This window comes from Chanodichthys erythropterus, chromosome 17 (genome assembly GCF_024489055.1).
Source record: "Chanodichthys erythropterus isolate Z2021 chromosome 17, ASM2448905v1, whole genome shotgun sequence".
Taxonomy (NCBI): Eukaryota; Metazoa; Chordata; class Actinopteri; order Cypriniformes; family Xenocyprididae; genus Chanodichthys; species Chanodichthys erythropterus.
In genome coordinates this window covers 8,982,296-9,010,000 of record NC_090237.1, presented here as the reverse complement: position 1 = coordinate 9,010,000, position 27,705 = coordinate 8,982,296, and the positions used below count along the sequence as shown (strand labels likewise).

The window sequence follows — 27,705 nt, the reverse complement described above, 5'->3', positions numbered from 1 at the left end:
GGAAAGAATTAGTCATTCTAGGATGATTGGGGTGAATTTGTAGGTGAGTGAATACGCATAGAAAATAATAAACAAATTACAAGCATAGATAAATATAACAGAACGAATATTTATATTTTTCAGGTAAGTCTAACAGGTACAGAAATTGAATAATCAAATGTAAAACAACACTGCATATTCTTCACTGTATAAATTAAAAATAATTAATCTGTGTTGAAGCTACAAATTGTTGATTAACATTCATGACACAGAAAGCAGCAGGAATAAATGATAAATTAATCCGAGAATCATATGCATTTTTAATATTTTTGTGGAAAACTTGATACATTTTTTTTTTTTAGAATTTTTTTATGAATAGAAAGTTCTAAAGAACAGCATTTATTTGAAATAGAAATCTTTTATAACATTGTTTACAGTGTTTTAAAAACAATTTTTTTGTAATAAGGAAAAAGCCATTACTGTCACTTTTGATCAGTTTAATGCATTCTTCCTGACTAAGCCTGTTAATTAATTTAAAACAATCATACTGACCCCATGCTTTTAAATGGTGGAGTAGAACAACAAATGTGGCCTAACCATTACACATTCACATTTTAACCCTTCACATTTTAATATTTGTACTTGTTTAATTAATTTGAGGGTTGATTGATGAAAAGATCAGAACTCTCAAGCAGCTGAAAGAATCCATCAGAGTATCATCTTGTTCCACATCCAGTCCTTTTCCAAGGGTTTGCATGTACAAGATGTACCAGAAGTATCCATATTTGTATTTTGTCATGTTTTCTTTTCACATCTCCCAAATGAACTACATTCGGCTGGTTTTTGGCAAGCTCTCCCGACTGCACGAAATATGGGTAGAACACTTTCTTTTACTCCGTGTTTGCAAACACCAGGGTACCGAGTCTGGCACTGCCACTGCAGTCGCCATGAGGGACAGACAAACCAGTCGAGGGGGTTTGATGTAACACTGACACAAATTGGAGGAAGTGAGCAAGCTGGCAAGATCAGCCAACATTCTGCCAGCGTTCAGCCAACATAATGCCCTCCTGGCAACGGTCCTTCAACCACCTCCCTTGGAGTGGACAGATGTGCTGTTGTTGAGAGCGAAGTAACAGTGGTAATTCTGTAGTGGGAAGTGCTCGCTTCAGATTGTACATTAACCACGCCAGATGTTAATTAAGTTAATTGTTTGGAGCATGATGATAATAGAATGAGCAGTACATGAATTTAGTGGTTGTAGGAAATAACATTGGCTGGAGGAGGTATGGTGTTTGTTGTGTGGGGTGAAGGCGCAGACACACAGAACACATTGTGGTTGTCATAAGCGCCGATCCCATGGGTGTTCAGGAGCTCAAGCACCCATGGGAAATGCAGCGTTATGTAAAAGTGAATTAATTTCAGCACAATTTGTGTGCTTTTAACACCGGCCAACTGTGACTGCAGGACATTCAGTGAGCTTTTTTTTCCGAGTCTAATGTATACACTACCGTTCAAAAGTTTAGAACAAGTCTCGTCTTCTCACCAAGGCTGCTTTTATGTGATCAGAAATACAGTAAAAACAGCAATATTGTAAAATATTATTACCAATTAAAATAACTGTTTTCTATTTGAATATATGTGTGCAAGAAACTTATTATTATCAATGTTGAAAACACTTGAGCTCCTTCATATTTTTGTGAATAGAAAGTTCAAAAGAACAACATTTATTTGAAAAATAAATCTTTTGTAATATTATAAACGTCTTTACCTCAAACTATTGAATTATTTCATGCATTTTTGCTGAATAAAATTATTAATTTCTTTAAAAACTGTATTAAACTAATAGTAGTGTATGTGTTTGTTTGTTTTCTTTCTTTGTTTGATCTGTAATTTTTTTGTGGCATATTTTCACTTAAGGTGCTTTAAGGTTTTATTTGCTAATTGTGTTCTTTAGAGAGCCCAGCACAAAACCCTCCTTATTTGTATTTAATTTATTTTCTGGAAACTCAACCCCAAAATATTTGATATATTATAATATATCAAATATTTATATATTATATAACCAAAGAATATTGTCTATTTTTTGCAGTTTTTTAAATAATTAATTATAAAAGTTGAATATCAAATCACTACATTATCTGCAACACTGCAAGCAAAAAATAATAATAATAATGAATAATATAATATAATATAAAACAATGAAATGTAATGTAATGTAATATATTTGTTTAATGTTTTTAAAGAAGTCACTTCTACTCACCAAAGCTGCATTTGATCAAAAATACAGTAAAACAGTAAATAATATAATATAATATAATATAATATAATATAATATAATATAATATAATATAATTGTTTAATGTTTTTAAAAGAAGTCTCTTCTATTATTAATTTGATCATAAATACAGTAAAAACAGTATTATATTATATTATGTTAATACATATAATAATTATATAGAGGGAAAATAGGTATTACAATGTTTGTTGTATTGGCTCTTGTGTAATGGATAGCCTACTATATGTTGTAATAACAACACAGCTCAACGTAATGCAGTTATGTGAGTATATTGTATTTGCATATGTCCTTTTTCATAAAGAGTGTATGTGTTATTTTGGGAAAATCATTATGCCGGGGGAAACATGTAAGGTGAACAATTTAAAGTGCATCATTTAAACGCATTGCTCTCGGTGGGAATATAACAGTCAGTGTCAGCAGTGTGCCTGCAGTGCGAGGGAGCACGTTTGGCATCAGGAGATTCAGGGCAGTAGTGTACTCTATTGAACGAGACAGGATGGCAAAGACAGAGATTGAATGGAGAGAAAATTGGCTTGTGGTCACAATTAGGTCTGTAAACCGAGTCTGAAGGATTGTCAATCTCTAGTGGCCTTGGGAAATGAATGGTCTGGTCTTGAGTGACCAGAGACTTTTCTGCACTCAGTATTAAAGGATTTAGATGTAGGTGTCTCATTCATTGTGGTGTAATAAGTATGAGTTGGTGGGTTGATATTCCATTTGATCAGATCATTCATATTTGATCTAATCCATCCTAATTCCGCCATTTTGATTAACCTTTGTTGCATTTGGTTGTGTTGTAAAGCAATAGAGAATATTTTTATCCCAACCTGCCCATTATCCAAATATTGAAAGGCTTCTTGAATGAAAAACAACTTGGCTGCTCTGTATTTATGGTGATTTGTGGGCTGGCTATAGTACCGAATGTCACTGAACCATCATTTGAAAAATGGCTTTAATCCTCAATCATGCACATTGACAGCGAGATGAGGCTTTAGACCAATCGGGGTGTGTGTGATTTATATTTTTACTGATGTGCTTAGGTACAGTCTATTATATTTGGATTGTGGACCACTGGAATGAGGAAATGGAAAAGAAGATTGCTTATGGGTGCCCGCGCTGAATTTCAAAGAGATTCAAAAGAATTCTAATGTTACGCTGCGCAACCAGAAGCACATCCTCTTTGAAAAAGACGCTCAGTTGTGAAAGTGGGAATATGCAGAGTCTGTGTTTGTGCAAAAATACCACATTTGAAAAGGATACGTCAACCATTATTATTTCTATGGCTCATACTTAGTGTTTGGATTGGGATTGGAACAAACTCTATTGGAAGGAGCTCATCGGGCACAGTTTGTGTTTGAATGATACGTGAAATAAAATGGATTTTGAGAAAAGGTGTGCTATTACTTTTTTTAAAAAAACAGCCTTTTGGTTCTCGACAGTTGAAAGCTGAAATGAGCAGTTTCTCAAAACCAGAATATAGGGTTTTAACAAGCCACACAAATGTGATTCGATTTTCAAATTTTATGTCGCATCAGTTACGTTTTTCTCGTAAGTTGAATACGGAAGGTGTTGGATGTAATGTAAGCATTTTGAACGTTGAGAGGCATTATACTTTCTTCATAAGAAAGGGGGTATGATTCTTGCTTCGGTGCGAGAGGTCCCGGGTTCAAATCCCGGACGAGCCCCCAATTTCTGTTATGACTGCTAGGGGTCAGCCATAACAGAAAGAAGGAAGCGAGAGAGATGTCGCATAACACAAGCTTTATTTACAATAAAAAGAGTTTAGCGTCAGGGGCAGACCAGGCCAAAATAACAAACAAAATCTTATATTATAAACTAAATTACTTCAATGAAAATAAAGAAAACGAAATACAGCTTAACTTACCTATTTCCCTTAACCATAAACAAAGTGAAAAAAAAAAAAAGATACAAATAAATTGGCATCAAACATCCCTTAATTTGGCAAAAAAATATTTACAAAAATATTTACAGCAGTATTTACAGAGTCTTATGGCAAACAAATCAGATTCAGTATGGTTAGATTATCAATCCCAAGGCATGCCTCATCCCAGTCCTCTTAATTGGCAATTGAATAAACAATCTCAGCGCTGAGGGAGAGTATAAAGTCTCATTTTTATTTAGCTGGGTCAGAGATTATATAGAAAAAGTACAAGGGGTGTAGTATAGACTTACAGAGTACCTCATATACTGTAGCTCATGATATAGGAATGTGATACATATAGAAAAACAAGTCTAAATATGGTCAACTTCTGGCCAAGCACCCATGCCTTCCTGCGGATCCAAGAAGGCCCTCTTCCATACTTGCAATACAAAAGGCAGGGACCATTCCCTGTCTCCCCATTTGGCCATAGGACCCTCATACCTTACATGGAAATTGTTCCAGTACATAAAGAGAAACAGATGTTATAGTATAGAATACAACTCCAACAAAGGACAAAAGACCTTCTGTCTACCTTCCTTCAATGCTGAGACCAGCACTTTAAACATAAAATCTTTCAAAGTCATAGTCAAACGGGCAATGATTAAATAAACTGGGGAATCAGAAATTACAATGACAATTAACAAACACACTCACAGTTTCACTAAACACTCACAATCTCTATGGACCAACATTCTTTCTAAATCAAACAATGACGAAACGAACAATAGCGAAGGAAAACAGTCAATGAATGCGAAGAACGATGGCGCGAAGCACAAAGTCAATGAGGCACGAAGGCAGAGGATAAGTGTTTGGGGCAGTCCTTATATGTGGGTCAGGTGCTTGGCAGGACCAATCACAGTTTTCCACAGGTTAATAGAGACAACACACACCTGAAACACAAACATGTCTATACACACAGAGAGAGTATACACAGAAGGTCCGTTGATACAGAAAAGTGAACTAATCCATTAACTGTAATAGTATTACTAAAAACCCACTTCTGCAGACAATAATATTATTACTGTAGCGCATTACTGCCCTGCACAGCTCATACTAGCTGACCTCTGCTTGCAAAGGTAAGCGCGACTCACATTGTCTTCAGATTATGTGAAAAAAATATACTAGATATTTACTGACATGGACAGACTTTTCACTTTATGGTGGTTATTATGCTTGTAAGAACAGTAATTATATTGTTGTTTCTTGCAAACTATCAGCCTTTCCACCAAGAGAGGATGGCCGGGTCGATCAAGTTCACTCTGCTCTTCTGCACTGAACCCTTTAACTCCCAGCATGCCACCAACTTAGTGGGCGGCCTAAAGGCTCACAGATGGAGTGATAATCTTGTTTCTTAGGAGTGGTACAGTTGATCACTACAGAACCAACCTGCAATTTTTGCTCACTACACCACAGTAAAGGAAAGAGCGGACTAGATAACCCTCATTCAATGCCGTTTGCCCTCATCACCAATCCTTTGTGTGAGGTAACTCCTACATAAGGGCTATATCTGAGAACAGCCTGCGAAACAGTGCAGGGAGGTGTGTACTTGTCTGTGATTCACATACAGAACACACTGAGAGTCTGCGGGGGTGTGTGATTCTGGGCTAAATCCTAAATCCACCCCGCCTAGATTACCAGATATCTCTCTTCTGCAAGTATCCAAGTGAGGACACAAGAAGTCTGCGTTATACAGACACCAACCACTCCTCTGAATTATATATCAGTGGCTTATCCATAATAATGCCCACCGCGCCCTGCGTGCAGACTGAGTGACAGAGTGGCTAAGCCTGATGGTTTGCTATTATTTCGCTGGCTGTATGAAATTATTTTATACATAACTTTGTTTTTTTCAGGGCATTTTTTCTCTCGTGGTGGTACTACAGGGTTAGAGAAAAGGATGCAAGGCATTTTGAGCTATATATTTTTTTATTATTATTAAAGGATTAGTTCACTTTCAAATGAAAATTACCCCAAGCTTTACTCACCCTCAAGCCATCCTTGGTGTATATGACTTTCTTCTTTCTGATGAACACAATCAGAGATTTATTAATAAATGAAGACTTCAGATGCAAAAGCCTCTAAGTGCCGTCTGAGATTTTCTTCTAAAATAAGCATTTTTATCAAGAAGGGATGCTTATTTTAGAAGAAAATTTCAGACAGCACTTAGAGGCTTTTGCATCTGAAGTCTTCAAATATCCTGACGCATCCGAGCTTTATAATGGTCTACTTCTACTTAAGAAAGAAAGTGTAAAACTCTAGCAGTTCATAAAGCTTACATTACGCCCTACGCCTTCCCTATTCAACTTACGGAAAAAGCTTAACTGACGCAATGCCAGTTCAATTTTTTCCGTAATTGAATACGGAAGGCTAGATATCTTACTTCATAACTTGTTAAATATGGATATTTTTTTTTTACACAAATGCATTGCTTGCTTAAGAAGGCCTTTATTAACCCCCTGGATCCGTGTGGAGTATGCTTAAAGGTGCCTAAGAATGCTTTTTCACAAGATGTAATATAAGTTTAAGGTGTCTCCTGAATGTGTCTGTGAAGTTTCAGCTCAAAATTCCCCATAGATTTTTTTAAATACATTTTTTTTAACTGCCTATTTTGGGGCATCATTAACTATGCACTGATTTTTTCAGTCGTCGCCCCTTTAAATGGCGTGCTCCCTGCCACACAAGCTCTCGACTATATTACAGCGCATTTACAAAGTTCACACAGCTAATATAACCCTCAAATGGATCTTTACAAGATGTTCGTCATGCATGCTGTGTGCATGCTTCGAATTATGTGAGTAAAGTATTTATTTTGATGTTATACGTTTGATTCTGAACAAGTTTTGACAGTTTGAGGCTGTGATCCGTGGCTAATGGCTAATGGTATACTGTTGGAGAGATTTATAAAGAATGAAGTTGTGTTTATGAATTATACAGACTGCAAGTGTTTAAAAATGAAAATAGCGACGGCTCTTGTCTCTGTGAATACAGTAATAAACGATGGTAACTTTAACCACATTTAACAGTACATTAACAACATGCTAACGAAACATTTAGAAAGACAATTCACAAATGTCACTAAAAATATCATGCTATCATGGATCATGTCAGTTATTATTGCTCCATCTGCCATTTTTCGTTGTTGTTCTTGCTTGCTTACCTTGTCTGTGCACAGATCCAGACATTAATACTGCTTTTCCTTGTCTAATGCTTGAACATGGGCTGACATATATGCAAATATTGGGGGTGTACATATTAATGATCCCGACTGTTACGTAACAGTCGGTGTTATGTTGAGATCCGCATGTTTTCCGGAAGTCTTTTAAACAAATGAGATTTACATAAGAAAAAGGAAGCAATGGAGTTTGAAACTCAATGTGTGTCTTTTCCATGTAATGAACTCTTGTTATTCAACTATGCCAAGATAAATTCAATTTTTCATTTGAGGGCACCTTTAAGATGGATGGATGTGGATGAAGGCACTTTCTTTAGCTCATACTCGTTGATCCCGCTCACTGCCATTTATAAAGCTTGGATGTGTCAGGATATTTATTAATATTTTTTCCTATTGTGTTCATCAGAAAGAAGAAAGTCTTATACACCTAGGATGGCTTAAGGGTAACATTACATTGTCACGGTGGCTGTAATGATGGACACGACGAAGGAGTAGAGAAAAAAACAGACAAGAAAATACAAGATATGGGAATACATGCCTTGATTATTTTAAATCATTACATATATTATTTATTATACAAATTATGTAATTTATTATTAATAAATATTTTTTCTATTTTTACCATATTAAAAATTTAGATTTAGATGGTTCGTCAAAAGCCTGCAAAATATTTAGATAATATTTTTTTTAGTTATATCACACAGCTCCTGTGTTGTTAGTGTTAACTAAAACTATTAAAATTGTTTCTGGTAATTGAAATAAAGCTAAAATAAAATAAAATAAAAAGTATAAGATGAAAAACTTAAAAAATAAAACTTAAATGAAAATGTAAGTTTTCATGAAAAATTTAAATTGTACAAAAGCATATTAAAAAATACAAAAGCACATAACAAAATTACCAAAAATTAATGAAACAAAAAAAAAAATAGTATATAAATAATACTGAAATAACACCTGGCCCAGCCCTAGAATGATAAAATCACGTCTAGTAACTAAAAGGTGGTTGGTTTGAATCCTGCATGGGATAAAAACCCATAAGGCACCACTCCTGTGCTCTTGAGTATGGTGCTTAACCTCCCCTCCAGGGGAACTGTTGCTGTAATAAGTATACTGGTTTGGATAAAAGCATCCGTGCAGCTGGTGTGTTTGACCAAGAGTTTGCAGATCCATTTTAGCCCAAGGCCATTAGGAGAGAAGAGCAGCTATGATAAGTCGCCACCACTGAAAAATCGATAAGCACCACATGTCTCCCTTATCGTGCACTATTAATGTGATCACAGCGTATGATTCATCATGCTAGAGCAGGATAAATTAGAATGTATATGTCTGTTGCTCCTCTGTAACATGATGTAAAGACCCTGCGTGTGGGAAAACAACACCTGCAGAAGGTATTTATTTTGCACTTCATAATGAGAGATCAAACTACCTTCACAGGTCCAGAATAATGTATAGATGCTCTATCTTGTTGTGTGGCATATCTGTCTTTACCAGATGTGTTTGAGAATGTAGATGCTGAAATCCGACTCTATGTATCTGAGACATAACAAACAGCATTTTCTGGTATACATATTGATGGCGAATTTTTTTCTGAGCTGCAGCAGTATTAACTGCTCTTTCAGTGGGTATCTCAAATGCTTCTGGCGCATGATTCCTGACATTCATTAGAGATGTTCAGCTCAAATTGCAAAAGGTCAAATTGCAGAGTGGGCTCTTAATTGGCCTGCGGCAATCAAAATGTTGTTATGTTCTAAATTACTGCATTAATGGACTCGTTAAATCGCTCATTAGATAAGAAGATTCAAAAGCGAGCAAAATGCACAGGAACAACATGAGGCGCTGTGACATTGTACAATCGTCTGGTTATGTTTAAGCCTACAAAGGTCTGCAAGGTTATATCAGTAAATTGTCTTTTCCTTACACTTTTTGCAAGGGTTTATGCAATAACGCTGCTGTCTGCTGGGTATTTTCAGGTTTTACTTGTATCAGCACATTCTGCATTGTCAATTCCAGCTGGTCCCTTGTGAACTATTGAGGCCATCATGATTTATATTAGCATTCACCACTGGGACAATAAATGTGAGAAATCGGACTGTAATAATTTACTATATCTGTGTGTGGCAAAATGCTATTCAGAAACAGATGAAAAAGTCCAACACGTATTCAACACACAGAATAATCGAGGACAACAAGGACACTTCTAGGATATTAAATAAATGTACAAAAAGTAAGATCTCAGAGATAATGACTCCAATATTCATTTGTTTCAGGCATATTTCATGCACAGATTATATAATTATTATTTTGAGCTATGCCAGTCTCATGGGTTCAATTCCCAGAGAATGCGTGAACTGATTCAGTGTATACCTTGAATACACTCACTATGTTTACATGTGCACCAATAATGTGATTATTTCTCATAGTCAGAGTAAGGTCTTAATCGCAGCAAGATGTTTATATGATATGAGCAGAACTCTTCACCCCAGTTTACATGCAATTTTCATTACTCTGATGAATGAAAATTCATCAGAGACTGCGTAGCGAGTTGACAGAGTTTTAGTGATTTGGTGAAGAGAGAACTTCAGAATAATGTCACGGAGTTCATTCACGAAGTTGTGTGGACAACACATGGCATCCATGTACGTCTGAGCACATGCGCACTTTGGTCAGAGCGGTAATAATGTGATTAAGGTGTTTACGTGCCTGTTTATTGTGATTAAAATTGGTGTACATGCCTAGTTTAATGCGATTATGGTTACTACGATTAAGATCTTAATCACATTTTTTTTGATTGAAGTATTGCGCTTACAAGAGATAAAGTTTAATCACAATATTGCCAAAATCCCATTATAATCGCATTATGAGGGTGTATGTAAAAGCATGTAAAATAAAAGTGTCTGACAAATGCGTAGATGTATATGTAAACTGAATTGACTTTAGCTACGGTATGACCACTGAAACTGTGGCCAATGCATATACAATGTGCACCACAAATATGTATGAGTTATGGAGCTTGTGTGGGAAATGTGGGTTCAAATTTGGCTTGCAACATTTCCCAATCTCATCCCCCTTTCTTTTCTACTTCAGTTCTGGTCATTTGTCCGCTTTCTGCAGGATCAACAGGCCTGCTTCATTCTCAAGGAAATCAAACTTGAGATGTTGCTTAAAGGGATAGTGCACCCAAAAATGAAAATAACCCCAAGCTTTACTCACCCTCAAGCCATCCTAGGTGTATATGACTGTCTTCTTTCAGACGAACACAATCTGAGATATATTGAAAAATATCCTTGGTCCTCCAAGGTTTATAAAGGTTGTAAATGGTAGGCCAAATTCTGAAGACAGAAAAAATTTATCCATTCATAAAAAAAGTAATCCATACAACTCCCAAGGGTTAATAAAGGCCTTTTGAAGCAAAGTGATGCATTTTTAAAACTTTATAAATTCAAATAACGATCTTCCGGCGGACGACCGTACGCATACCGCGCACGTCAATTTGGGCGGAAGAGCAACCTTTGACCTGATGCAATGACGCACGTTCATTTTTGGGTGAACAATCCCTTTAAGTGCTGCATTCCATAAAACACTTCTAGACTTCACTTATAGACTGCAATGTAAATGTTAAATTTTTTTAACAAGTTATTCTGTTTTTCACTTCGTCTAAAGCACACTTTTGACTCTAAACCTTCCGGACAGAAGACAAGTGAAACAAGTCATCCCCATCTAACATTTCCACACTTAGTTAAATGTCATTTTTAAAGCTCAACACCTCACATAGAGCCAAATGGGCCTCTAATGGGCTCCTATCATTATAGCATTACCAGTCGATAAATGAAATGTTAAGTGCTGTGTGACATTTCAGAAAGTCTCTATTTGTAGCTTAGCATTAAGGGTGTTGTAAGGCAGAGATAAGGAATGGTTTCTGCTATGACTGTCTTAAGTTCATTTGGGTCTTACATCTCGGTTGTTGATGAATGTAAAGATGGACAAAGGTTGATTGAGTTAACAGTATGCTTGTTTATTAACTAATGACCATTTAGATTGATGATCAGTGGTAAAACACTTTATGTAGTGACCTTCAAACATCATGATCATCAGGTCTAATTGAACTTCAATGACCCACAATGTTTGTGGGAATGCTTTAAACAGTGTTCCTCCTAAGAAGGGTAAACAGCAGTTAATCCCATCTGATGAAACAAACTCTGAATGTTTGCCATTGCATTTCTGGATAAGCTGTGGATATTGTACATTCTGAATCTCAGTTTTACATGCTCTCAGTGTAATACAGCTCACATGAAAGCATTGTGTTCTTCGACTGACCCAAAAATGTCTTGCCTTGTGTTTTGATATAGCAACAAGCTTGATGAACAAAGGCTAACTTTTTGTGATGCAGCATAAGAAACTAAACCTTAGAGATTTGTCAGAGAGAATTAGGTTCTAGTTTAGCTCTTTTATGTGCAGTATCTATTCCCCATTGTTAGCTGAGAATGTTTAATGTCAAATTTGACCTGATATGACTTGGTGTAAAAAAGTGTCTAATAATCCCTCAAGTGTTCAAATGTCATCATGTCAGTTGTTGCCCAGTTTATCCCTTGCACCCGGTTCATAAGATCTGTTTTAACCTCCGATTATTGGCCACCTGCAGTAGAGCACTTTCTTGGCCCCTAGAGCTGCTGGGTAGTAGCTTCCTGTCTACAATAGAAGTACAGGCTCACGTCCCTGCAATAATCACAGCCTGTCCAGATAGTGACCAATCACAGCTGGCCGCTGGAGCAGTCTAATTGCAGAGACTGGGACTTCTGGCTTCTCTAAATGTGTCAATGCCAAGATCGACACTGCCAGCTGCGGGACAGTCACAGCCGCGGGGCCTGTCGCTTATGTCGCCCGTTTTACGTCTCCTCGTCAGATGGAGTGGTCTGATTATGTCAGAGTAGAAACTCGGCTCCAAAGTTGGATGTTAAATGTGGTTTCAGAGCCTTGTGTGGAAAAGTGCTGGGAGTCTCTCAAAGTGCACTGCCAAATGATTGTTCACAAGAAAGGTGCGAAGACATTTTGTTGGCAGTTCTTTTCCTTCCAAGAGCAACAACACCAAATATGTCTAAACACACAATATTACCCAACCGCACCCACATTCGCATGCACTTACGACCTTGAAAATAACATTCACAATCTGCTCCGGTATCCATTGCCGTCTTCTTCAATTCGGCTGCATTTCTTCGCCAAGTTTTTATTTGTAAGCCACAAAGAGTCTTAGATAAAAGCACCACTCAAAGATGCTAAACAGGAGTTCGCACCATCAGGCAGTTGTCAGACTGCTCCAGCCCAAGGGAATGCTGGGATGTCTGTCAGGTCATCTACAAGTCAGCCTTGCAGAGATCCCTTCTTCCCTGAAAAAGATAGAGAAGGGCGCAAGGTCAAATCAAGGGATTTATTCTGCTCTCTAAGTGGAATAAACTGCATTGAATAAGTCAGAAGGAGGTTGGAAACCAACCATTTCATCATGTCGACTTATTTAAGCTCTGGGAAAAAGAGCTTTGTCAGACGTTGGCATTTCACGGAGGTTGACAGATTGGAGCTAACTCTGGGCATCTGGCAAGCTTTCGATTCTTTTTTTGGAAATGTGGATGCGGAATTTTGCCAGCCCCTGTTGGCCTGCGTTGAATTGATAACAGTTGTCTGTAGGGTTATTCAAACCTTTGTAAACTTGTTTCTGTCAATGGGTTCTGGATAATATTTTGAGCTCGACACCATTGTGTCAGAATAAGACGTAGCACAAAGTCTTAGTGTAAGTGAAATGAACCAGCGCATCACGAGATTATAGTATCGAGCTCTCTTTGAGAGTAGTATTCACCTCTTCATTTGACCCTGGTGCAGAGACAGATTTGACCACTGAAGGAAGTCGATTTCAGACTCTGTGTGGGTGAATCTTTTTTCTTCCTCTCAATATCTTTCTTCTCTTCTCTGTCATTTTTTTCAACGCCCACATCCCTATATGTTATCATTGTATGACTTGAATGGAAACCGCCAAGGGTTTTAGAGTCTAGGCACTGTACCATCAACCCTCGGCTGTGCTACAGACAGCGACTGTTCCTCGCCTTGGCAGCTTATCATCACCTTTGTGATGTTCAGCCTATGAGTGTGTATGTGTTTGTCTTTTCTGTAAACAACAAGAGAGCGAACTCTTTTCTTCCATTCCTCCCTCTGTGTCTGAGGAAGATATGGGCTAGTGAAAATGTGTCATCTGTTCTTACGCTTTGATGGTCCTTGTCTCACTGGGTTTCGTTGGACTCTATCAGCAGGCCCATGTGTAGCGCAAGCCCAGGCCTGATCACCTTTCCTGCCTTTATCCAATTCCGCTGTGTCTCCGTGCCAACCCATTCCCCCTTCCCCCCAGGCATTTGCCATCTCCACAAACCCTCTATTCATCCTCTATTCATAACTCAGCATACATTCAGAAGGAATATTTAAACTGTCTTGACACATCTTCTAGAAAGACGCTGTCTTGTAGCGTCAGATCTTATTGTCTGGAGACACGTTCCTTTTTTAATATTAACGTACATTTAAAAGGCTTCGAAAGACGACACAATTGTCTCTACTGGCAGTAAATCCTTTTTTTTATTTGACATGTCATTGTGTGCATGTAACAATGTCCCCAATAGGACGGTGCACGCGTCTGTTTGGAATTCTTCAGTGTTTGAGTTTACAGAGACCAAAGCATGAAAGTCAAAACACTTTTGTTGAAACAAAACTTTTGTTGGGACATGTGTCCAAGTTTGTGTCCATGAAACGGAAGTTGCAACCAATGATTTCCAAGTGAAAACGGTTTGTTGAACAAGAAAAAACAAAGAGTGGGACTTGATTTTATGCATTTGTTGATTGGATTGTGAGAGCTGTATATCAAAATGGATGCAGATATGAATGTTTTTAGCTTAACTGTCTTAACTGTGATTGACATTTTTATTAAAAATGATAAGGTCAGTATACATGTATAAAAAAATATATATGTATGGCATTGTTCGCAATAAGACCAGTAACATGCATTAACAATATGAAGAGAGTCAATTTTGATTTCAAGCCAAAAGGCAAACTGAGGTGAAGGAAAAAGTGTTCAAGATGTTAAATGAAAAGTCTCAGTCTCTCTTGCTTTTTTCAAATGACACAATACAAGTGGATTGTGCATTTCAGACAGTGTGAGGTGATGAATAATGTGACCTTTCTGTTCACCAGTCTCTCAGCTGCCGAAAGCTCTTCTTGGAAATTGCACACATAATGAATGAATGGCTGCTTGTGGCAGAGGTAGAAAGTGTTGAAACTCAGGTTAGAGACAACAAACAGCTTCAATGTTAAGGTGACTTTTTAAAAACGTTTGTGTCACTATTATGTGTAAAAACTGATGTTGTGAATAATTCATAATGTCATGAATTAGTAAGTCATAAGTTTTACCTCCAAGATACACTATATTGCCAGTTTTGGGACGCCTGCCTTTATGTGCACATGAACTTTAATGACATCCCATTCTTAATCCATATGGTTTAAAATGGAGTTGGCCCACCCTTTGCTTTTATAACAGCTTCAACTCTTCTGGGAAGGCTTTCCACAAGGTTTAGGAGTGTGTTTGTGGGAATTTTTGACCATTCTTCTAGAAGCACATTTGTGAGGTCAGGCAGTGATGTTGACAAGAAGGCCTGGCTCGCAATCTCCGCTCTAATTCATCCCAAAGGTGTTCTATCGGGTTGAGGTCAGGACTCTATGCAGGCTAGTGAAGTTTCTCCACACCAAACTCGCTCATCCATGTCTTTATGGACCTTGCTTTGTGCACTGGTGCGCAGTCATGTTGGAACAGGAAGGGGCCATCCCCAAACTGTTCCCACAAAGTTGGGAGCATGAAATTGTCCAAAATGTCTTGGTATGCTGAAGCATTAAGAGTTCCTTTCACTGGAACTAAGGGGCCAAGCCCAACCCCTGACAAACAATACCATTCTCCTGGCAAACGCCAAACCCAGACTCGTCCATTGGATTTCCAGACAGAGAAGTGTGATTCGTCACTCCAGAGAACATGTCTCCACTGCTCTAGAGTCCAGTAATGGCATGCTTTACACCACTGCATCTGACGCTTTGCATTGCACTTGGTGATGTAAGGCTTGGATGCAGCTGCCCAGCCATGGAAACCCATTCCATGAAGCTCTCTACATACTGCTCTTGAGCTAATCTGAAGGCCACACAAAGTTTGGAGGTCTGTAGCTATTGACTCTACAGAAAGTTGGTGACTTCTGCGCACTGCGCACCTCAGCATGCGCTGACCCCGCTCTGTGATTTTACGTGGCCTACCACTTTGTGGCTGAGTTGCTGTTGTTCCCAATTGCTTCCACTTTGTTATGATACAACTAACAGTTGACCGTAGAATATTTAGCAGTGAGGAAATTTCACAAATTGACTTATTGCACAGGTGGCAACCTATCACAGTACCACAATTAAATTCACTGAGCTCCTGAGATCGACCCATTCTTTCACAAATGTTTGTAGAAGCAGTCTGAATTCCTAGGTGCTTGATTTTATACACCTGTGGCCATGGAAGTGATTGGAACACCTGAATTCAATGATTTAGAGGGGTGTCCCAATACTTTTGGCAATATAGTGTATTTCAAGCTTTAAAATCTCTAATGTTTACCAAAAGTTCACTAATAAAAAGAACCATGGTACTACATATGGTTATGTTCCATGGCATTAATAATGATAATAATTTGTTATATTTAGTGCTTTTCTCAAATAGAAGCCAGTGGGAAAATTTTGTCAGGATACAGATTTTCAAATGACAATGCCCTCAGAGTATCAGGACCTAGATATTACTTCTAAACCATGCTGTATTTTACTGTATAATGTCTGCATCACTATATTGGGGTATTAGGACACATCACAGGGTGGGCTGCCCCTGCTGGCCTCACTACGTCCTCCAGCAGTAACCTTATTTTCACCAGGAGGTCCCCCATCCAGACATTGACCAGACTGCTTAGCTTCAATGGGGAAACTAGGCTAGAGTTGCAGGGTGATATTCTGTGATGTGATTTCAAATATCATGTGACACTATGGTACATAAATGTTGAGAATATGACAGATTTGTAATGCACTGCATATGCTGATAGTGCTGATTAAGAACTTATATGAACTTTAGTATAAGCAGAAAGGTGCACACTTTTCATTATATACTGAATGAATGATTCCTTTGAATCCTTCACTCGACCAATTCCATTACACATGCTACCAAATACGAAATACTAAGGTTGATACCATCACTTTACCATGGTACCACTAAAACACTTTTTTCATTCAATGTGACTGTTGGATGTTTCTCCAAAAGTAATTTTTTACCTTATTGATTAGTTATTGTTTTTATATCTCTTAGCATTAAGGGACAACCGGATTGAACTGGTTCGAGCCTCATGGAAGGAGCTGACCATCAGCATCAGTGATGTTACTCTGTCAGATGAAGGACAGTATACATGCTCGCTCTTCACCATGCCTGTCAAGACTTCCAAAGCCTTCCTGACCGTGTTAGGTAAGACCTCTCGTAGATTCATCTCCCTCACATCCTCATCAATCTGCGCTTTTAAGGTCAACACACTCACTTCTGATCTGGGGTCCGCTTGTTCTCTTTCTTCACATGATCTTGTTTTCTTTTTGCCCTTTGGTGACACAGAGAGTGATGTAAATGAGAGAAGTTCACACTGGCTGACAGAGTCATTAGATGTGTCACTGCTTTGGTTTATAATCAGCTTGTGCACTTCTCACTCTGTACGCCTAAAATTAGTATACCAATTTTAGTTGTTTTGTTTTGTTTTGTTCATCATTTATATAGCGCTTTTTACAATACAGATTGTTTCAAAGCAGCTTCCCAGTGATAATAGGAAAATGAATGGACAGAGATTATTTTGGCTTTACTGCAGCTCTAGGAAAAAGTTATTGAGCTAAAGGAAGTTTTTGATTGAATCACTTCCAGTGTAAAAACCATTAATTATTAACTTGGGGGCCGCTTAAATGACACCTTTTTAATTGAAAACAGAAGACTTTTAATGCATTCTTTCCGTTCATTTACTTGTTTAGTCTATAGGTATGTGCGTTTGAATGTGTATGTGCACTTAGTCTTTCTTTACAAAGTGACACTGCCAAATTACTTGTCTGGCTAATACAGAATTATTAGATGTTTCTGTGGATCAATGCAAACTAGAATCATTTTAATATCGTTTTATCTATACATAGGGAAAGGAATGGGAAGGAGGCCTTCGCAGGGGATAGTTTAGTTGACACTTCAGGGCTGCATTGTCGTCGTGTCTAGGCGCAGGTCCTTCATCTCATCTGGATACGGCCTGGATCTGGCAGACTACAGCAAAACTCGGGATAAACAGAGAGAGACTAATATTAGTGTAGACACCATTCTTCTTATGATGTAGCGAGTACATCAGGTGTTATGGGAAGTGTTCCCGGTTCCGGCTGACCTAATTTATGCAGCCTAACAATTTACATGATTTGAATTATAGAAGTAGATAATGTGTATGCCAGCTTAAAGAGATGTGTTTTTAGTCTAGATTTGAACTGACAGAATGTGTCTGCTTCCTGAACAATGCTAGGAAGACTGTTCCAAAGTTTAGGTGCTAAAAAGGAAAAGGAATGGCCAGAATTTTGAGATCGCAGTAGACGTGAAGGACAATAATGTGTTAATAGCTCGCTCAAATAGTTTACAGGTAATTGTTTTGTTTTGTTTTGTTTTGTTTTGTTTTGTTTTGTTTTGTTTTTTTGTTTTGTTTTGTTTTGTTTTGTTTTGTTTTTTGTTTTGTTTTGTTTTGTTTTGTTTTATTTTGTTTTGTTTTGTTTTGTTTTGTTTTGTTGTGATACTATATTCCCCTGAACCACATCAGTTCACGTTCAGGTGGGAGGCTGAAATCATAGAATCAGCCACGTTTCAATCAGTGCTGCCTATAATCCTTCTCCTCTGTTTGTATATCAGGTGTTCCAGCAAAACCAGAAATCACAGGCCTCTCGAGACCTGCCCAGGAGGGGGAGGACGTCACACTGACATGCACCACATCTGGTAGCAAACCAGCTGCTGACATACGATGGTTTAGAAACGACAAGGAGGTGCAAGGTAAACAAATCCCCTCGGATGGCCTAGAGCTAACTGTGTGCAATGAACAGCTGCACATGTTGTTAGAGTGCAAGTGGTACATAATGTGCATCTTTACACTAGCATCTTTATGAATTGTGCAGCTCTTTACAAAGCATCTCACAGCGGTATAGTTTAGTATTGATAGAAACTTGCGATGGCGAGTTATAAAGTCAGAATTGTGAGATATAAACTTGAAATTTCAAGTTATAAAGTCAGAATTGTGTGACGTAAAATCTCAATTGCAAGAAAAAGTCACAATTACCTTTTTTAGTTTTTTATTCATTAGTGGAAACATATAGCCTGACTTCGTCATATTCATATTCTAGGCAGAATTTGAGTCTGATACTGCTCCATTGCACTTGTATTATGGGGCGTGTCTTAACCGAACCAGTAAAAAACAACAACTCTGCACTCAATTGAATAGACCTACAACCAATCAGAGCAACGCAGTAAGTGACGTATGTTGAACTTGTACTTAAACTTTTGCCGAATCCCGTAGGAAGGACGGCAAGCACATCTTTCCCATCGACAAATGCCTTGATTGCGGTTCTTTGTTCGTCTTTTAAAATGAATGTGCTGTCGATTTCTTTTATTACAGACGTGATAGCGGAATCTAAACATCTTACTACTCCAGCAGTCATCGTTGGTGAAAACCAATTCAACCCAAGCGCTCTTTGATGACGTGGGTGGTTACGTAACCGCAGATAGCCTGTCCATCATCGATTAAAGCCCGCCCTGGCAATTTGATTGGCTCGGCCTTCTGGGAGCCGAGCATAATTACTCCACAATGGATCGAGTCCAGACCGAACTTCCCGTCCAAAAAATGTTGTGGGCGGGGTTAGGGCTGGCACCCAGGCTAGGAAACATACATTTCAAATATTTTCGAATATTTTAAAATCTAATTAATTCCTCTGATGGCAAAGCTGAATTTTCAACAGTTATTGCTCGAGTCTTCAGTGTCACATGATTCTTCAGAAATCTGATTTGCTGCTCAAGAAACATTTATTATTATTATCAATTTTGAATAGAGTTGTGCTGCTTAAACTTTTTGTAGAAACTGTGGGTCATTTTTTAATGAATAGAAAGTTCGAAAGAAGAGCATTTATTTGAAAAATAAATCTTTTATTATTAATGTCTTTAATGTCACTTTTGATTAATTGCATCCTTGCTGAATAAAAGTATTAATGTCTTTTTTTTTTTAAAATCCCTTATTTTAATCTTAAAATATAAAATGTAAATTATATATTTTTTTATTTATATATTGTAAACACTGACTCTACCAGTGAAGTGAAACAAGACTATGTGTTTGTCCGAACAATGAACCTTTTCTGACCAAAAAAAAAAAATGAAATAATGAATTCATTCTTTGAGTCAAACCAATGTACAGTAGTGCAGCATAACACAACACATCAGTTCAACTTTAACCAATATGTTACCCCAGACATCCCTCCGAGGGCTGAGGCTCACACATCTCGGGCAGAAGCCCCAGTCGGCTGATCTGGTGGTGGTGATTGATGGCCTGAGACTCTGTTAGACAGGTCCGACTCAGAGATGGCATTCATGCAAGCCATACTTAAAGGCCAGTGGCACGCGGGAACATAGCATCACAGCCGGACTGCCTGTCACTCACTCCAATTCAAAGGAATCTCGCTCTGTGATCTGATCTTGTGAGACGTATTGGATGTGCTTCTAGAGACCAGAACGTAAGCCCAAACAGAATATCTAACACGGTGCGATACCACTCACTTTAGGATGGTCAGGGAGATATGAAGCCTTGTGGATCAGGTCACGTTTATGGATACCCAGGCTGCCGTCGACAGAACTTTCAGTGCAGCCTGTGCAATTCTTGAAACTTCAGCACAAAGCCAGGATTTCCTGAAAGCTTATTTACCACAGGGGTTTGCCTGTGTGTGTGTTTTTTTTAGATGCAATTTACTTTGGAACTATCTGGAACTGTGCTACTATAGTAATTTCCTTCTTTCATGTGCTTTTCATGTTTTTTTTTAACATATGTGGATAGGTTTGCACCAGCCATTCACAAGGACCTTGTTAAACTAGGACATGAAGGTTAAAGTATAGGGGGTTAGTGACTACAAGTTCATTTAGCCGCTTTTTTACACGGAACAATAGGGGCTTTCGCACTGGAGGATCCTTTTCATATTTCCTAGAACTATTGGCTGAAGTACCAGGATTTTGCCGTGTTCGCACCGCAGGAACTAGGAATTATTTTAGTTCTAGGAACTCCTTTTGGGGGAACTAAATTAGCTCCTACTTCAGAGTAGGGTCTAAACCAGCACTATAGGAACTATCAGTGACGTGAGTGTACGTTGATTGGTCAAACGCATGACAAACACCAGTACCCGGCATTTTTATAAAACAGTGTAAATATATTTACTTCACAAACATGGAAAACAGTGATAACGACATTTACCTGTTGTCTGCAGGGTTGCATTCTTTTTCTCTGCCTCGATGATATGTCTTAAAGACGCCGCTGTAAGCCCTTTCAGAGTTCCTATTGCTGGTGCGAATGCAACCAGGAACATGGCCCGGGGAAAATTAGTTCTCAGGGAACTATCCTAGTTCCTAGAACTGAGTTCCTTGAACTATTCGGTGTGAAAGCCCCGGTGTGTTTTTTCCCCCCAGACTTGTTGCTGTCTGCATTTCCATTGCGGTCTAAACAACCGTGAAGGTTAGTCCGTTGATGTAGCACTGCGCGACTTTCCAGTTCCCGCTGGATTTCGTCTTCCGCCCAGAGAAAATTAGTTCTCGAGGGAACTATCCTAGTGGCTAGTTCATATAACTTGAGTTCCTAGAAGTAATGGTGTGAAAGCTGCTATTTTGTCCCAGGAACCTTTTTTCCCCCAGACCTGTTGCTGTCTGCGTTTCCATTGCGGTCTAAAGTACCATGAAGATTAGTCCGGTGATGTAGGACTGTGCGACTTTCCAGTTCCTGCCGCATATAAGCTTAATAAAGCCTGAAGCTCGCCGTTCGGTCATATTTTTTGAACTCCATTGTTGATTTGAATAGCAAACAACTCTTACTGGTGTTTGAAATAAAATGCTGCATGAACCCAAGTCCCACAGCCAAAAGTTTCTGTACTTTGAAAAAGCAGGGACATTCTGAGTGGGGAATTTTTACCTGGACCGCTGGTCCCTGCGGTCGAAACACACCGAGTACCACCCCAATGTCCCTAGTTACTGGGAAAAGTTCCTGTGGTGGAAACTCTGCTTTTGTAACAAAATTTGTACTTAATTTGGTTGCACCGTATGTTCTTAAAGGGACAGTTCAACCAAAAATAAATATTTTGTTATGATTTCGCATACTGGAACATGACATCTGCCTTTACTGATTCAGTAAGGAGCCTACAAAATGTGTAAACAGAAGTAGTGTTGAAAAGCTGAGCATATGTGGGGTGACATTTAAAAAAAATGTTTAATGAAAACTCTATTTAGTAGTGCTTAAATTGCTTAGAGTCCATTTACACCACAACTTAGCTGAGTTTTAACTCAACCGTTCCCCGTCTATAAGCTCAAATACTGGTGTTGTGCCAAACTTTCATGCTATCTGAAGAATAATTGTTTCTACTTACAGTAATGGATTTAAACTAACACTAAACGTAAATCGTCCTGGACTATTTGCGTTACAGACACCTTAAATCATGCAGCTTGTTGAGGAGATATGTGCTGTTACTTTACTAAGTGTACGGAGTCCTGCATATGACATGCGCACAAAAAATTTTTTTTTTTTTAATTTGTTCCCACAAATTAAGGCTTTGTTCTCTCTACGATTTAGTAAAACATAATAAGCGTTCAGACTTCCAATTAGAAAAAAAAATCCCATTTATTTACATTGAAACCTTCAGGGTGGGTGTTTTTGCCAGTAAGTAACAATCCAGAATTCCTAGCAACCACCTGCCATGCCACTCAGAACACACAAAAAAACACTCAGAACATCTTAGTAACCACATAGCAGCTCCTTGGCAATAATCCAACATCGAAATGTAATAATAAAAGTGAAAAAAAAAATCTATTTACAATATTTCTACCTCTCCTCTGAGAAATGCAATTGATTTTCACTGGTTGATTTTTACCTACACACCAGAGGCGTTTCAGAGGTCTGTTATGGAGGAGGGTGAGAAATGGCAGATTGGACTTATCTGCAGTTTCTCTGAGATAATGAGATAAACAACATACACTCATTAGAGTAAGGAAACAAAATAAAAGTCACTCACACAAGTTTATTATTGGTATTAAATGGCCCTATGTAATAAAAATACAAGATTGTTTAGATACTTCTACCTTAAAGGGGTAGTTCACACAAAAATCATTCTGTCATCATTTACTCACCCTTATATGATACAAATCATTTTTCAAAACATGTTCTTTTGTGCTCCACAGGTTTGGAATGACATTGGGGTAAGTAAATGATGATAAAACAGACTTTTCATGTTTGGGTGAACTATCCCTTTTTTTAAAGGTGCCCTAGATTAAAAAATTGAATTTACCTTGGCATAGTTGAATAACAAGAGTTCAGTACGTGGAAATGACATGCAGTGAGTCTCAAACTCCATTGTTTCCTCCTCCTTATATAAATCTCATTTGTTTAATTCATAAACACAACTTCATTCTTTATAAATCTCTCCAACAGTGTAGCATTAGCCGTTAGCCACGGAGCACAGCCTCAAACTCATTCAGAATCAAATGTAAACATCCAAATAAACACTGTACTTATGCGATTAGACATGCTGCATGACGAACACTTTGTTAAGGTCCATTTTGAGGGTTATATTAGCTGTGGAAACTTTTTTTATGTTGTTTAAGGCAAGCGCGAGCTCCGTGGGCGGGGAGCGTCAGCATTTAAAGGGCCACACACCCTGAATCGGCCTATTTATAATGATGCCCCAAAATAGGCAGTTAAAAAAATGAATTAAAAAAAATCTATGGGGTATTTTGAGCTGAAACTTCACAGACACATTCAGGGGATACCTTAGACTTATATTACATCTTTTTTTAAAAAAGTTCTAGGGCACCTTTAAAAAAAAATTGGCATTTTGCAACATTTATTTGCAGCTCATCTTCAAAACAAAGGTGATCAGTCTTCCTGAAGCGTCAGATGATAGTATGCATCTGGAGGAGTACGGCATTGCTGCAGGCAATCCAATGCGAGCATCTGACTGACGCTAGTGTTGATAGAGAGAGAGAGAGAGAGAGAGAGAGATGTGCTTCAGCTGCTTAATACTCACAATATCTAGCTTTCATGCCACTGACCAGATATCACACTGCACCATATTCCACACCAATTAGCATCAACACTTAATTCATACCAAAACTCATAAATTCTTACATATTTTATAATCAAACTGACAGAGAAGTGTTACAAAAGACTATTTTAAATAAATACTATTCTTCTGAGCTTTCTATTCATCAAACATATATAATACCATATTAAAATTGACACAATTAATCATTCTAAAGATAATTTTTATCTATTCAATGCTTACATCTGCCACAGTAATGTATTTTAATTATTCTGCTTTCTTTGGCTTTTCAACAAATATTGATATATTCAGTTAATAATCGGCATACCTTGTAATTAATTAATGTGAAAAATGTTAAACAATTGAAAGCCATAGTTCTAGTCTTATTGTGAATGCAAGAGCAAATTGTTTAAAAATATATATGCAAAAGCTAAGAATTTGCTCCACCTATAAAATGACTTTCCTTTTCACCTCACATCATCCTGATTCTCTTGGAAATACAACACATTACATTTACAATATATTTGGCAGGTGCTAAATCCGAAGTGACTTACAGCACATTCAGGGGATGCATTTTTATCAATACTAGTGTTCCCTGGGAATTGAACCAACAGCCTTTGTGTTGCTAGCGCAATACAACATAATGGAAGTAAAATGGGTTTGCAATTTCATTTTATTTCTTCAGTGTTCCATCAATGTTTTGAATGGACAACATGGATGGGATTTGGATGAAAAAAAGCCAAGGACACCATAGACAGTTTTACTGTGTCTGTGCATCTAGGGAAAGAGTGATACTTGTCCATTTTATCTGGGCAGGTCATGCATGTATATATTTAGTGAGATGTTTGCTGGAGGCAATCCTCCAGGGCGATGTTTTACTTAGCCATTCATGATGCCGTTGATCCAGGGCTTTCACGGTACACAGACATAGCTTTAAGTGCCATTATCTCTGGTTGCTGATTCTCTATCACTTTCTGTGCTGTTCCTCACGCAGACGTTATAAGGACTCTTTATGAGCTCTAAATGATTTGTTTATCACATTTCTACAGGATTTCAAACAAAGTCCAAGCTAAAAGGCACAATATTTTGAGCTGCATAGTATTTAGGGTATTTTCTATTGGTGGATTGCTGTTCTTCCGTGTGATTGCAAAACAGAAGAATGTCATATTGCTGTCATTTTGCTGTTGATGTATAAACACAAAGTTTAAGGATAATACCTGTATAATCACATACAATATGAGATTTAATATATAAGAAACTAAGAAAATATTCTTATACAACACATCAAATTTGATTGGCCAGCAGCGTTCCAGGAAGTGCACTCATTTTGTCACTTCAGTTGTGTGTTTACAAGCTCCAGACAGCCAGTCTGTGGTTTATTCAGTGAGTCATTAAATCATTTACTCAGCCGATTTGTTCAAAAGCATTGATTCATCCAGGAATGAATAAGTGACTTTCATTATGAATGAGTTGTTGAAAACACTGATTTATGTATCAATTATTTATTTAGCAGACACTTTTATCCAACACAACTTATAAATGGCTAAAACAACAAGCAATTTAAGATGCCAGGGAAATGAGATGTAATTGAATTATTCACTTAACCGTGTTATTCTGATTGAGATGTTGAATCATCAACTCAACCGGTTCACATTCATTCAGGAAAGAAACAGCATTTAATAATCATAATGCATGATATACTAAATGAAGTACTTGTACAGTACTGTATGTGTAGCTTGATAGGTCTTCTTGTGACTGTGTTTTGTTAGGTCAGAAGGAGGTAAATGCCACTGGGAGGTCATTCACGGTCAGGAGCAACGTACACCTCAAGGTGGACAGGAAGGACGATGGAGCAGCATACACCTGCGTGGTGGAGCACATAGCTCTGGGCTCCTTGCCGCACCAAGTCACAGAAGTGCTGGAGGTCCACTGTGAGTCATGTTTTTGGATCAGTTTCCTCCTGACTTTAGTTTAACGGAAACTGCTCTCAGATCATCTGAAACGGGACGTCTGCCAGCAGCAGTTTAAAGAGCGGGAGAGCCAGGGTTGTGTGTACAGTAACTGCAACTTAGCAATGTTTTGGAGTCGTGTAACAGTAGCTCAGTAACATGTTTTCAAAATAGTGTAACTTTTCCAATTAACAAGCTATTTGTTTTTAAAAGTGGTTTGGTGTGAAAAAAATGCTAGTATTTTACAATGTATGATTATGTAATTTATATATAATATTTACAAAAATTATCCTTTATTCCTCCTACATTTTTTTTTTTACACATTTTGTTATGTCTTGTGTTTTGTTTTTGTTGTCTTGTGTTTTGTTTATATCTTTGTTGTGTCTTGCATTTTTGTTTTGTTTTGTGTTTTTGTTGTCTTGTTTTATGTTTTTGTTCTGTTCATGTGTTTTTGTTTTGATTCGTTGTGTTTTTTGTTTTGTTTTCATTGTTTTGTTTGTTTTGTTTCATTTTGTGTTTTTGTTTTTGTCTTGTGTTTTTGTTCTGTTTTGTTTTATGTTGTCTTGTTTTGTTTCGTTGTCTTTTTGTTTTCTTGTTTTTGTTTTGTTGTCTTGTTTTTGTTTTGTGTTTTTGTTGTTTTGTTTTGTTTCATGTTTTTTGTTTTTGTGTCTTGTGTTTTTGTTTTGTTTCATTTTGTGTTTTTTTTTGTTTTTGTTGACTTGTTTTTGTTCTGTTTTGTTGTGCCTTTTGTTTTTGTCTTGTGTTTTTGTTTTGTTTCATTTTGTTTTTTGTTGTCTTGTGTTTTTTTCCTGTTTTGCGTTTTTGTTGTCTTGGTTTTGTTCTGTTTTGTTGTCTTTTGTTTTTGTCTTGTTTCTTGTTTGTTTTTGTCTTGTTTTTGTTTTGTTTCTTGTTTTTTTGTCTTGTGTTTTTGTTTTGTTTCGTTTTGTGTTTTTGTTGTGTCTTGTATTTTTTTGTGTGTGTGTTTTTGTTCTGTTTTGTCGTGTCTTGAGTTTTGTTTTGTTTCGTTTTGGTGTTTTTTGTTTTTGTTGTGACTTGTGTTTTTGTTTTGTTTGCTTTGTTTTTTTTTGTTTTTTTTTTTTGTTTTGTTTTTTGTCAATCCAGATCCTCCTCAGGTCCAGATTGTGCACTCAGTAATAGTACCTCAGGAAGGACAGTACTTCAAACTGGAGTGCGTATCCAAAGGCAACCCACTGTGAGTGCAGTTTTCTTTTAATCACCTACGTGAACATTGTTTGAATATGGTTTGTCTTATTAAGTTGAACTCGCAGAATCATCACGTCTCAAGGCGGCCCTTATCTGCATGCCGAGAACAAAAAGCAATAATACTAAATCAAATTGTGATATTTGGGAGAGATTTAGTGAGTCATATAATCGTCTAGAGACAGTTGTAACTCTTTTAGTGTGACCTTTCTGAGGTAGAGGACAAAACCGTAAAAAGTTCCTTGAGCAGATATGATAACAAAATGAGAGAAACATCTTTTTTGCCTCTAGACTACTGAACCTGTGGCCTAAAAAGATTACAGAAGCTGAGATTTTTTCATGTTATACATTTACAATGGAAGTACAATGGGGGTACAATTTACATTGATGCGTTCTTATGTTAAAAATAGCTTGAAAGAGTGCAATGAAAGGAACCTTTTTTTTATATGCACTCAACAATAATTCATTTCTAACAAAAAATTAAATGAGAAATCCAGTGTAGTGTACCTTTTCTTGTACACTAGGGGGGAAAGATCTACATCAGGGATGGACAACTCCAGTCCTGGAGGGCCAGTGTCCTGCAGAGTTTATCTCCATCCCTGATAAAAACTCACTTGCCTATAACTTTCTACTAATCCTAAAGACCTTGATTAGCTGGTTCAGGTGTGTTTTAGGGTTTTAGGGTTGGAGCTAAACTCTGCTGGACACTGGCCCTCCAGGACTGGAGTTGTCCATC

General features: G+C 37.6%; 1 protein-coding gene across 1 annotated transcript in view; it reads left to right on the top strand.

The window, feature by feature from the left end:
• Positions 1–27,705, top strand: part of cadm2b (cell adhesion molecule 2b) — a 262,725-nt gene that overhangs the window by 209,973 nt on the left and 25,047 nt on the right. Inside the window, exons 4-7 of the mRNA XM_067365694.1 lie at positions 16,784–16,936; positions 18,383–18,520; positions 25,569–25,730; positions 26,871–26,961. Of these exons, the coding sequence (XP_067221795.1) occupies positions 16,784–16,936; positions 18,383–18,520; positions 25,569–25,730; positions 26,871–26,961 (544 nt within the window). The remainder of the gene's footprint in view (positions 1–16,783; positions 16,937–18,382; positions 18,521–25,568; positions 25,731–26,870; positions 26,962–27,705) is intronic.